The sequence below is a fragment of the Phocoena sinus genome, chromosome 11 (assembly GCF_008692025.1).
Source record: "Phocoena sinus isolate mPhoSin1 chromosome 11, mPhoSin1.pri, whole genome shotgun sequence".
In the NCBI taxonomy this organism is placed as follows: Eukaryota; Metazoa; Chordata; class Mammalia; order Artiodactyla; family Phocoenidae; genus Phocoena; species Phocoena sinus.
This window is the reverse complement of record NC_045773.1, coordinates 42,503,816-42,516,902: the sequence shown is the minus strand read 5'-3', so window position 1 is coordinate 42,516,902 and position 13,087 is coordinate 42,503,816. Positions and strand designations below refer to the sequence as shown.

General features: G+C 48.8%; 1 protein-coding gene across 5 annotated transcripts in view; it reads right to left on the bottom strand.

Moving 5' to 3' along the window:
- ZDHHC3 (zinc finger DHHC-type palmitoyltransferase 3) overlaps positions 1–13,087 on the bottom strand; it is a 56,182-nt gene that overhangs the window by 25,370 nt on the left and 17,725 nt on the right. For all 5 annotated transcript variants that reach the window (XM_032647338.1, XM_032647340.1, XM_032647335.1 and 2 more), the window contains exon 3: positions 3,434–3,558. In XM_032647338.1, coding sequence (XP_032503229.1) covers positions 3,434–3,558 — 125 coding nt within the window. The remainder of the gene's footprint in view (positions 1–3,433; positions 3,559–13,087) is intronic.

The window sequence follows — 13,087 nt, the reverse complement described above, 5'->3', positions numbered from 1 at the left end:
GAACCCATGTCCCCTGCATTGGCAGGAGGATTCTTAACCACTGCACCACCAAGGAAGTCTCCCCACCGGCCCCCGCCTTTTTAAATCCTGGTTTTACAAGAGGGAGGATGCTTCTCTCCTTTTCCTCCAGGTTCCCTACCATTTTCAGTCCCCAGAGCACTTCCTTCACAAGCTTGGAAGAGCCCAACAAGCTCACCGGATTGTGTGTATTCAGGTTCCCTGGGGCTCATGCTCCCTCCTCTCCAGGGAGGTACAAGGGCCCTTCCTTGGCACTCAGCCCCCAAGGAGCAGGCTGAGGTCCTCTTGCCCACCCTAAGTGATGGCCCTGTGACTCTCCCTACAGCGGCACCCACCAAACTGTATCACGGCAGACAAGTGCATCTGCCCTGCCTGGGCGGGAGGCCCCTGGGTCAGGGCCATGTCCCATCCACCACTACAGCCCACAGCCAAACCTGGGGCCCCGCTTAGCAAGGGTTGGAGGAGTGAAGGCTCTGACACTATAGATGGGGAACTGGGCTCCACCACCTCAGGCTGGGATGCCACAGTAGAGGAAGAGAAAAAATCATAGCGAGGAGGTACCAAGGGGACCATGCTCCCCATATAGGTTTTCATCTCACACCTCATTCACTATGATTAAAATTATAAGCAAAAAAGGCATCTATAACATCCTGGCCCCAGCTCAGACAATGTGGGGTAAGGCAGTGTCCAAACAGGGTAAGGCCAGAGGAAAGAACACTTCTCTCAGATCACCACTTTGGGCTCTCGGCAAAGAAACTTAGCTTCTCCAAACCACCCTCTGTAGAACTAGCCCTGCTCTCTCAGGGTTAGAGATGATGTGTGTAAAATGCTTTAAAACCAATGCTAGTGCAATATAAATTTATCAGTAACTGATAAACAAGCTGGCAGGGGCCCTAAGCAGTCCCCAACTGTCTCATCTCAGTGTGTGTGTGTTTGTTGGGAGGTGGGGAGGGGTGTGAGGCTTTGCCAAGGTCAGAGGTCTCCACCGCCTGTGCAAGAAGAACCTAACACATAAGCCTAACACCTTGGCTGTCTCCGTTAGCATGACCCACCCACCCCAAGGATTTCCACAGGCTTCCATGATCCTCAACGCCAGGATGAAAGGAGCCTGCTTTGGAAGGAAGACCCAGCCACGTATCACCAGGCTGGAAGGAACACCTACAGGTGCAAGGTCAGGGAATATTTGTGGTACCCATCAGAGCTCAGGGAAAAGTTTTAAATTCCATGACACTACTGGGAGGAGAGGAAGCAAAGAGCTGGGCACAGACACAGGCCCCTTCACCTGAGCAGGAAGACTGACACCAACTTTCTCTAGCAGGGCAGCAGGCCCCTTGGCTCACCCAGTCACAAAGCCAGCTCTGTTTGGTGTGCTGGGGATTCTGCTTATCTAAAACCATGGGTCCCCAGATGGCCTGGGCCACCACAAGCCATCACAAAGAAGCAGGTGTCAGCATACATTTCCTGACACAGGAACAGGCGATGCACAGGCATCCTCACTCAAGTTCATCTGAATCAGCAGCTCTTGTTTTGCTCAAGCTGATTTGTTTATTAGTGCTCAAGAATACCTCCCTTGGATCATCCTGGGGAGAGAGGTGAGGAGGAGGCGGTGAGGAAAATGCCAGGTGGTGGAGGCTGCCAAGGGCTCAGGGACGAAAGAGAAAAGAACCACTGTGGTCACCCAAGTTCTTTCTATAAAGTTCACACTTCCCTGTTTCTGGTCCAGCCTATGTAAACCCAGCACATCCCCAACGCTCACACATTCCTCCATTAACAGATAGATATTCATACTTAATCCTCACAAGCTAAGGAGGAACAACCCATTTTACAAAGGAGAAAGCTGAGGCTCTGAGAGATGTGGTGCCTGGCCCACAGTCCCCAGTGTGGCAGGGACAGCGCTGCCTTTCCAATGCTGACCTCTCCAACTTCAAGGCAGGAGCCCGCTCCACCACACTGGAGGAATGTGCCCGGAGGAATCACATCACCCAGGGGATGAGAAGAGCTGGGTTCCCGAGCCTCGGGGTGGTAGGAAAAGGCTAGACTGATGCCTCCATCTCAGGCACAAGAAGAAAGCATTGAATTAGTTTCTAATACAGATTTCAGAAACAAGATGACCCAGACACAGAAAACCCCACAGGAGATGGCAGTTCCCATGGTCCCTGCCCAAGCTCCTTGGCCCTCACCCTTGAGAAGTGGCAACTAGCTGGGGAGGTCTCCAGATCGCTCTCTCCGACAGACAGAAAAAGATACAGAAAAATATGCATATGGTTATACCAAGTTACACAAGTCATCCCAAACTAGAGTTCTAGTGGAAAGAGCCCCAGACTCGGAGCCAGACACACCAGGAACCAATCCTGTCTCTCGTAGTCACCGGCTGTGTGACCTTGGAGCAGCCACTTTACCGCCTTGAGCCTTAATTCCTCATCTAGGGAGGGTCATGCCTATGGCAGAGCTATCTCTGGGGGTGACCATGGGGATGACGATGATGAGACAGGGTGGGCTGAGGTGCCTGAGACACAGCAGGTATTGGGAGCTGACCATGGCATCTGGATGTTGAGACCGACTGCCCTCCTCCAAAAGGTGGGCAGTGCGGCCCGCACAGAAAAGCCACCTTTCAGCCGCTCGGACCTCGCACAAAACCCAGATGCTTCCACAGCCTCAGGACGATGATATCTCCTGACATCAGGAGCCAGTTCATTCCTCCACAGCCCCTCGCCACCCCGAACACAAGCTGGTGTGAAAAAGGGACTAAGTGACGGGTTCGTTATTTCTGTAATTTAGCATTTAAAGTTCTCATCATGATAAAGTGCAATATTTAGCTGGAAGTTTTTTTTTGTCAAGGAGACTCAAAACAACAAAGAAATCTGAAAACCAAAAGGGAAAAACCACCACAGATAAAACAGGGAAATGGCTTTTTTGACTGAACTCTACAACTGTCAGACCTCTAGAAGTTTTGTTTTAAAGAAAAGTCTTTCTTTTCTTTCAAGGACAACCCCCTCATTTCCCTATAAAATTTAAGTGAAATTGCACCTGCCCCTTAAATGTGTCAGGGGCTAGACATTCACAGAATGATTTCCTAGAGCTTTGTCTCACGTGCCCTTAATAAAGTAATAAAGCTGTGCGGCAGGAAGAGCAGGACTCCCCTCCATTTCACAGATTGGGAGACAAGGGTGGAGACAAGCAAGGGCCTGGGCAGGGCCCTCTGGCAAGTGTGGCAAAGCCTAGTGTCCTGAGCCCGAACCAAACACCCTTTCCCATCCTTGCCCTCCTGTGCAGGTGGGGATGGAGAGTCAATGTGGTCACTCCGTGCCCAGAGCAGGGCACGTTCAGAAGTCCTGTTGCTGATGGCACCCGTGGAGGAAGGGCGAGGGCGGGGGCGCAGGGGGTGAGGAGGGGAGCCCAGGCGGGGGCAGTGTACCTGCAGTGGTGGGCTCGGTCAGGCTTGATGCTGCAGCATTTGGGACACTTGTACACTACCTGCCCAGGCTTCAGCTGTAAACTCTCGATGAATTCTTTAGTGGCATTTCCTTTGGGCACCGCCCCCTGTAAGAAAGAGAGGTGTCAGGGTCAGGCTAGGGGTCCCCTCAGTTCTGACATTCCACAGAGGCGATGGTCATTTGAAAGCAGCAATTCCACGCATGGGGACAGGATATTTTCATCCCAACGACATGTGGGTTCTGTTCAGAGTTACGCCAATACCAATAACAAGTTATTGACAAAGAATTTCCCCAAGGAAAAGTGAATGATTTTCTACACTGGACAGTTACGTTGTTCCCGATGATCTTCTATTTTCATTTTACTAACATGGTTTTCATTGAATGCATCCTTTCCTATGTAAATATTACAGTGAGGATTTGACTCATCAACTACAATTTTGATTTACATTAGATTTCCCAGGGACAGTTTCGGTCTTTGTGAATTTTCATTGGTGAGCAACACATCTAATAGTCCAGTTTTCCCAGGTCATAATTCACAGCTCTGAATGTTATTGGGTTCTGTTTAAACTGGAATCAAGTTTTATTTTATTTTATTTTTTATCAGTACTATTGTTATGGATTGGTAATCTGTGTTTAGTTCTTATGAATCCACAAGCAACTGTAAGCCACTGCCCTAAGATATTCAAGTGCTCTCCACACCAAGATGCTGAAAACCAGATGTGACTCAGGATAATGATCACCTCTGTGGTGGTGAGGAGGCTGGGAGTGGAATGAAGTGGGGGTGGGGCATATAAAGAGGCTAACCTGTCTTTGTAACTTTTTTTTTTAATTTACAAAGCTGGGAGGCGAACACATGAGTGGTCGTCATATTATCCTTTACACCCTTTCAACTGTCTTAAGTATTTCATTAAAATTTTTTCTGAAAGTTCAAAAGAGAAGTGGAAAAAAAATACAGCCTGCAAAATACAGTCAGATGCCAGAAGAACCTATCATAGACCTTTTAAAAGCAAACAAACTTTGGTAGGCAAGGACTACCTGGTACATACAATGCCATTTATGCTATAGTCCTTGACATCAAACAGCCATAAAAGTACACAGCTATTGACATGGGAAACGTCTATGATAGACTGTTAAAGGGAAAAGTAGATTCCCAAACAGTATGTAGACTACAAACCCATTTTGGTAAAGATTACACACACACACACACACACACACACACACACACACACACACGTACATGCCAAAGTATTAATGGTTATCTCATGTAGTAAAATCACAGGTAATTTTTAATTTATTAACTATATTTCTTAAATGTTCTAATATGAACATGTGACTTTTGCAAAAAGGAAAAAACATATTTAAAAAAACAAGCAAAAAAATATACTCAGGAAGGAGCTATGCAAAGTAGGAGTATGACCAACTTTCCCGAATTTTGTAACCGAAGTGCTATGACTTGTCTCACCTTGAGACATCTGAGGGTCCCCCCTTAAGGCCAGTGAAGGGTCAGGGACTGGAAGTCTTCACAAAGGTAAGAGAGGGCCCAGACCGCCTAGACGAGTGGATTTTTAAAAGGGGCTTGGGAAGGGTGCTGGCCCAGGCAGAGGGGAAGGTTGCAGAAAAGCCCAGAGGGTCATACTTTAAATTCTCTTTAATGTAAAAAAGTAATTGAGTTTGGGTAACTGTGTGACCTTTTGTGGATCCTGAAGCCAACAGACTGCATCTGGAAGTCACTATTGTCATGTGTACAAGAGAAATGCACTAAGGAACAGCGTTTCCCCAAGGTGATGAAGCAATAGGGCTGTTTTCCTAAATGAAGGTCGTTTTTGGTTTTTTTCAGGTCCAGTTTTTAAGGTCACCACCACCACAATTTGCTGTAAATCTCAGGAGACCCTCCCCATAAAGGGCTACAAGAGCTTTACAGAACCAACGGCAATCGGAGCTCTCATTTGGTCTCCTCATTACTGCCTCTTATTCCAGACCACAGTCAGAGACATTCAACAGCGCAACCTTCCTAAAAGTTCCTCCTCCATGTGACTCCATTTGCACAAATCTCCTGGAAGGCTCATTCCCATCCAGGCAAGACCCCACCTGCCCAGTGAGCCCATCTCGCAGAGCTAGAGACCCGCTGGGCCAGCCCCTGAGACTGAGTCCTCCCTCCCTCCCTCCCTCCCCCCTCCCTCCCTTTCTCTCTCTTTCTTTCTTTCTTTAAAAGAATAGGCTCTTCTGGGCTCATCTCCACAGATTTCAGAATTTACTAGTTCATGGTAAGGGATTTTGTTCTGTATAACTCTTGATAGACAGCTGGGAGCTGGAAGGCCTGCTGAGACATTTTTGCCACTGCTGTCACGTGTGCACTAAGAAACACCCACTACCTCCACCCCTACCCCTGTTCCTACATCTCACAGGGATGGCTTGAAGCTTCCACATTACTGCACCCCGGGAGAACAAAACATACTGATTTCTTCCTCATTTCCAAAGTAATACTTGTTCATGATTTTTAAAAATGTATAGAGAAGAGAAAATTAAAAGGGAAGAATGCACCCTCTGATTCGATCATCCAAAGATTAGTACTATTAACATTCTGGAGTATAGTTTTCCAGTCTTTTCTCCTTGTAGACTAAAAACACTTAAAACAATCTATACATCCATAAAAATGCTCATATGCTTCTAAAACATATACTTGGTCCCGCAGTGGAATCCATTTGAATCTGGGGGCAGGAGGCGTGACATAGCTCCATCAACCATTCCCCTCAGTGGCTAGCCCAAACTTCCAGTACCTTCCTCGACCTCTGCCCACTACCTTTCCTATGTCAGAGGAAACAGAGGCTGCCAGGGTAACCCCCTCCTTACACCTCCTCTCCCTCCTCCCATCCCTGGACCCACGGGGACCCACTGTCTGGAGGACGAGGGGCCCTCAGGGGCTCATACTTCTACCTCAGAGCTTTCCCTTCAGGCTCTTAGCAGACTCCATGCTCTCCTTCCTTCACAGCTAAGCTTCTCCAAGTTGTGTATACTTGCTGTCTCTGCTCACCTCTTACTGACTCTTTTTTTTTTTTTTTTGCTGTACACGGGCCTCTCACTGTTGTGGCCTCTTCCGTTGCGGAGCACAGCCTCCAGACGCGCAGGCTCAGTGGCCATGGCTCACGGGCCCAGCCACTCCGTGGCATGTGGGATCTTCCCGGACCGGGGCACAAACCCGTGTCCCCTGCATCAGCAGGTGGACTCCCAACCACTGTGCCACCAGGGAAGCCCTCACTGACTCTTTAGTTCCAGTTCTCTGGCACCTGTTGCCTCCACACCACAGAACTGCTCCCACTAGGTCAACAAGCAACTCCCTGTGGCCAAATCCAAAGGTCAGTTCCCAGCCCTCATCCTTCTTGGGTCTCCTCATGCCCACCAGTCCCTCCTCCTGTCACTCTCTTGTGACGGCTCCATGCCCTCTTGGCCTCCACCTGCCTCTAGGGCTATGCCTTTCTCACTCTCCTGCCCATCCTGGACATGGGTGATCCTTGGGGCTCCACTGCTAGCTCTCTTCCTTGTTCATCCTGCATTCCCCAGACAATCTTCCTCTATCACCAGCTACAGCTCAGACCTCTTTTGGGGATGAAGATGTTTCTACCTGGTTGTTCAAAAGACATTAAAACAAAATAAAACAAACTCCCAAAATTCAACTTCGTAGAACTGAACCCATTACTTTCTCCACAAACTGTACTTCCTATTCTCCCCTCCCTGGCCCATGAGACATCATCTACCCGGTCACCTGGGGTAGAAACCCAGTAGTCATCTCCAGCTCTTCTAACCCTCTGCCCCACACTCCCACCCACTCGACCAACTTAATATGGCCCCAAATGATGCCTTGAATCCAATGTTCTCCCCTCCATGCCACTCTCACAGCCTTAGTTGAACCCCATCATCGTGTGCCCCAGACACTAGAGTCCCCCAGGTCTTCCTGCCTCCAGTCTCTCCCCGTATCCTGCAGCCTCACCTCTATCCTTTCTCCCCACTATTTTCCAGAGTAAACTTTCTAAAATGTGAATCTGATCATGTTATTCCCCTTGCCTAAAAGCCTTCCCCGGCTCCCTAGAGCCTTCACATGGTACAGAGTCCAAGCTCCTGGGCAGGGCTCAGGCAAGGCCACCAAGATCCAGCCCTGAACCACCCTTGCAGTGTCACCTCCCTCCCCTGACAGTCCCACCCTATGGACTACCTGGAGTTTCCCAGAGGCTCTGTGCTCTCCAAGTCTTCCTCTTGTGCCCTTAGGGACCCATATTAGCACCTCCCCTCCAGCCTGTCAGGCACATCCTTGCCTCCTGCACCTACAACAAACCCACTCAGGGACCACATCCTCTGCCTTCTTTCTAATGGCCCCAGGCTACACCCAAGACGGAACCCATCACTTGGCCTTTGTGCTACCATAGCTTGTATTTGTCTTATAACACCTATCATTTAAGTATACACTGATCTCTCCTACATGACTGTAAATTCCTGGTGGACAGACACAATGTCTTTAATTTGTAGCCCAATGAATTGCCCAGGGCCCGGCATGGAACAAGTCTTCAATAAATCCAAGCTGAATAACAGTGATGATACAACAGACATTTATTGATTGCTTATATGCCAGGCACAGTTCCAAGGGCTTTACTGTACTTTGTCAATTAATTCTGACAATAAACCTATGAGGCAGAGACTATGATATTCCTCATATTATACATGAGGCAACTAAAGCAGAGAAGTTAAGCAACTTCCCAAGATCACATGACTAACAGGTGGTGGTGGCAGGATTCAGACCCAAGTCTAGAATCTATGCCTCTATCAGAAGACAACTTACATATTTTATTATTTTTTAATTTTTTAATCTTTTTGGGTGCCTTGGGTCTTTGTTGCTGCATGCGGGCTTTCTCTAGTTGTCGCGAGCAGGGACTACTCTTCATTGCAGTGCGCTGGCTTCTCATTGCAGTGGCTTCTCTTGTGGAGCATGGGCTCTAGGCGCACTCTAGAGCCCTACTGAAGCAGGCTTCAGTAGTGGGTGCGCAGGCTTCAGTAGTTGTGGCACGTGGGCTCAGTAGTTGTGGCTTGCGCGCTCTAGAGCACAGGCTCAATAGTTGTGGCACACAGGCTTAGGTGCTCCACGGCATGTGGGATCTTCCCCAACCAGGGATCAATCCCATGTCCCCTGCATTGGCGGATTCTTAACCACTGCGCCACGAGGGAAGCCCCCAACTTACGTTTCTATTCTATTAAGTGACTGAAGAGGGTTTTCTTTTTAATTGCCTTGATGCCATAATATCATTCTCCTGTGAAGAACTGTATAACTACACAAACATTAAGACTGAAATAGGCCCAAGATAACAAGGCCTGTTTCAATTAGTATCCAGGATAATACGATGATGTAAAAAGGACACACTTGTAAAGGGGTGGACACAGGTTCCAAAGAAGCACCAATGATTCCATTTATTTCAGGCAACAAGTATGAAAACTTGCTTAAACTGTTTCAGGGGCCACGGGATCACGGCATGAGCACACCTGCTGGTCTAGTCAGAAACTCTCCCTCTTAATAGCTCTGCCAGGAACAGGTGACCAGCCCCAGGCCTGTGTCAAAAGGCCACCTGTCTCCTCCACAGAAAGGCAGGAGGTAGGTAACCCCCAAATTGGTCACCCTCTTCTCTCTGGAGCTAGAAAGATTTTCCGGTCGGTGTTTATGGATTACTCAGTGGCAGGTATGAGAAACTGCCTGGCACTAGGCAGAGTGCAGCACCCTCCTCAAATGAACCCTGAGGCAAGTCCCTGACCTGATCCAGGGAATGTGTCAACACCTTTGGGCAAAGTGTGAGAGGCCCTTCTCTGGCTGCACGCAGCACCCACGCACATTACACGGCACACTGCAGGACGACCCGGTGCTATTCGTCCTATGCTCCCACGGACCTGACATCATTCTGCCACCGTACTTGCCCGAGTAAATACTCACTGATTCTGTACACAGTTGTGCTCAATAAGGTCACCGAGAGAGAGACTCCAGAAGGGATTACCAACTGCATGTTGAAGTGAGTCCTGTTATTCCGGTTTGGGCCGCTGAAACTCCAATCACTGGCCTGCAGTGGTCTCAGATAGTCATGTGAGGTCTGTTTATAGCAAGGTGTTCACAGGGTGGGATTCAAAGGCAGGGAGGGACACTGGCAGGCAGACAGATGAATTTTCTTTCCCTTAACAATGTGGTTAAATTGAATTCATTTACATTCCTCCTGTTCTCAAATCTCAGATTTGAGATAATCTACAATGAGGTTAATAACGATTAGGTCCAAAGAAAGCAGGGGCAAAAAAAAAAAAAAAAAAAAGCTGATCATAGGGTTGACACAACTGCTGTGATTATGTAGTGCTTGGCTTTGGGCTTTCAGCAGCTAGGACAAAAAGAAACACGCTCCCAGCTTTAAGCACCTTCTGGGAGACAGGTGTTGTCCCAGATCTAAATTTTAAATGGAATCCTTCAGGATTCCTGAGGGGGTTCCTAGGATGAGGAGTTAAAATGTATTTATAACTGGAAAAGGTCAGGTGGTGAATTGGGATGGGGCGGGGAGACAGAGCAGGTACCAAGGTCAGAAAGAGTCCCTGAGCCCAGGTTGCCTTCAAGAGGCTGCCTCCTCCAGGCAAGCGGAGCCACTCTCGACCTCGCACCGTCTCAAGTGTTTCAGGAACACAGAAAGCTCCTTTGAATACATTACACAACCTCAGAGCAGGCAAGGAGAGGGCAGCCTGAAATCAAACACCGGTCTGACTCACGCGCCCGCCCACACCATGCCACCTCCAGGCCAGCACACCTGCCAAGTGAGGTACGGCCCCTCTGTCCACCTGCCCCCTTCCCTCTTCTTACAGGCCTGTCTATCCCTTTCACCCCATTTCTCAAATGGGAGTTCCACCTCCAAGTCATTTCTTTCTTCCCTTTTCTGCTCAAGCTCTTCGTGGACCCACTTACTACTATGTTGGAGTAAATGACTGCTAAATGGTCCAGAAAGCTGTAGTGGTTGCAACTCTTCTGATGTTCATTTGGAATAAGAATTTCAGAGCTGAAAGGGCTACCAGTAACTGTCTGGGGGAGACTGCAGGAGTTTTTTGTTTTTGTTTTACTAGTAATATTAACAAACCAAAATGATATACAATGCATACATTGTTATACATTGCTTATAACCTCCGGATATAAACTTTTCTGAAAAATTATACACAACATGAATTCTTGAGATACAAAACATTACAATCCTATTAGGGAACTCCTTAGAATCCTGCAGTGATGCCTTTTTAAAAACAGACTCTGCCTGCAGTGTTAATAAGGAACCCCTAATTGACTTGCTTTCAGTGTGAGATCTGGGCTCCCCAACTCCGTTCCTTGGAAGCCCGGGGTGTCCCAGGGGTTCCTTCCTCTGCAGCCCCACCTCTCTCTGTTTTGTGTACTGGGTTTTGCATAAGATGTCACATGTTGGGAGTGGGGAGAGGCAGGTGGCAGCATGAAGAGCCGGAGATGGGGCAGGTCTGCAGGGCATGCTTTGAGTTGCTCCCCTTACTAATGGTAGATATTTGACAGACGCTTTACTTTTTTGCCCCTTTTTCTTTCAGGCCAACAGCAAAACACACCTATGAGAAGCTGAATGGTGTTTGGGATATAGTCTGTGGCTCTCATTTGGGATTGGAAGCCGAGCAACATACAGTGAGAATCACTCTCTCCTGCATCCGACTGCAAGGGGCCAGACTGAGGAAGACCCTGGAGAGGGCACAACGTGGAGGTCAAAGAACACACGTGTGTGAGGGTAGCAGGAAGGCCAGGGCAGAAGTCTCTTCTCCCTCCCACCCGACATCCAGTTCCCTGATTCACATGCCTTCTAGAAACCAGTAAACTCCACACTCTACTCTCTGATCCCAACTCCCCACCAGCCCCAGACCTGGCTGTCCACTGCCCAGGTAGCACTCCTGCTTACACGTAACAGAGACACAGTTTGGCCAGAATAGAAGTCTTGATTTCTCCTCCAAAATCTGTTCTCCCCAGACTCTCCCATTCAATAAAGGGGACCAGCAAATCTCCCAGCTACTCCAGCCAAGACTCTGGAAGGCACACTCTCTGATCCCTCTTCCCTTTTGTCACTCTTCTGAATGGCGGTTCTCAGACCTGGATGAATATGAGGGATACCTGGGAGCTTTAAAGCACCCCAATCCCAGGGCCCCATCCCAGACCAATTAGAGTAGAATCTCTGGGGATGGGGCCCAAGGCATCAGTACTTTTCGAAAGCTCTTCAAGGGATTCTAATATGCAGCCAGGCCTGAGCATTAGGGGCTTAAAATATATTCCAAATCCAAAAGTTTCTCTCCCCCAGCCTCACCGCTCCCACCTTGGTCTGAGCTGCCACCACGTCTTGCGTGGCCCACTGCGATAACTCTCATCTTCCTGCTTCTACTTGCCCCACCTCAGAACCCTATCGCAAGCACAAGGATTTTTGTCTTCTCAAAAATCAGGTCACATCGTGCCTCTCTGATGGCTTCTCACTATACAATAGAGACCAAGGTTCTCACGAGGCCCACAGGTCCTGCCTGGCCTGGCTTCTGCAGCCCTCCCCACCGCTTCCAGCCCCTCTCGCCTCCACTCACCATGCTCCGGTCACCCTGGTCTGAGTCCTGTTTCTCAAACACGCCAAGCACGCTCCTATCTCTGGGCCTTTGTACCTCTCCTCTGCCTGCAAGGTACTTGCCCTCTGACCTTCACCTGCCTGACCTACCCCTTCATGTTATTTAGGCCTCAGCTCAAGTGGCATCGCCTCAGGGGTCCTTCTCAGATCACCTTCATTTAAATAGTCCTCCTGGGACTTCCCTGGTGGTGCAGTGGTTAAGAATCCGCCTGCCAATGCAGGGGACACAGGTTCGAGCCCTGGCTCGGGAAGACTCCACATGCCACAGAGCAACTAAGCCCGTGCGCCACGACTACTGAAGCCCACACACCTAGAGCCCGCGAGCCACAACTGCTGAAGCCCATGTGCCACAACTACTGACGCCTGCTCACCTAGAGCCCATGCTCCGCAACAAGAGAAGCCACCGCAATGAGAAGCTGGCGCACCGCAACGAAGAGTAGCCCCCGCTCGCCGCAACTAGGGAAAGCCTGCACGCAGCAACGAAGACCCAACGCAGCCAAAAATAAATAAATTAATTAATTAAAACAAAACCAAACCACTATGAGCTTTCAGGAGTTCCCTGGTGGCCTAGTGATTAGGATTCTGGAAAAATAAAATAAAAAATAAGTAAGTAAATAAATAAATAGTCCTCCTTCACCCCAGAAAAGTCACTACCACAGCCCCTGGATCACACAGTTTTGCTGTCTTTAAAGCCCTTTTCGACTTCTGAAATTACCTTGTTCCATCACGTCTTTACTGCCTGACGCCCTACGCTAGGATGTGGGCAGCAGTAGGGCAGGGATTGTGGTCTGTCTTGCTCACAGCTGTATCCATTGCTCAGAAGGACCCTCTCACATAGTAGGTACTCAATAAACATGGCATCCATTTTGTCCCACTCCTCAATGCCCCCAGGGCTCCTCCTCACTGCTGCCACGGTGATCCTTGTAAAATGACAATCTGATCTCATCACTCTTTTAAAATCCTCAGGGGCTC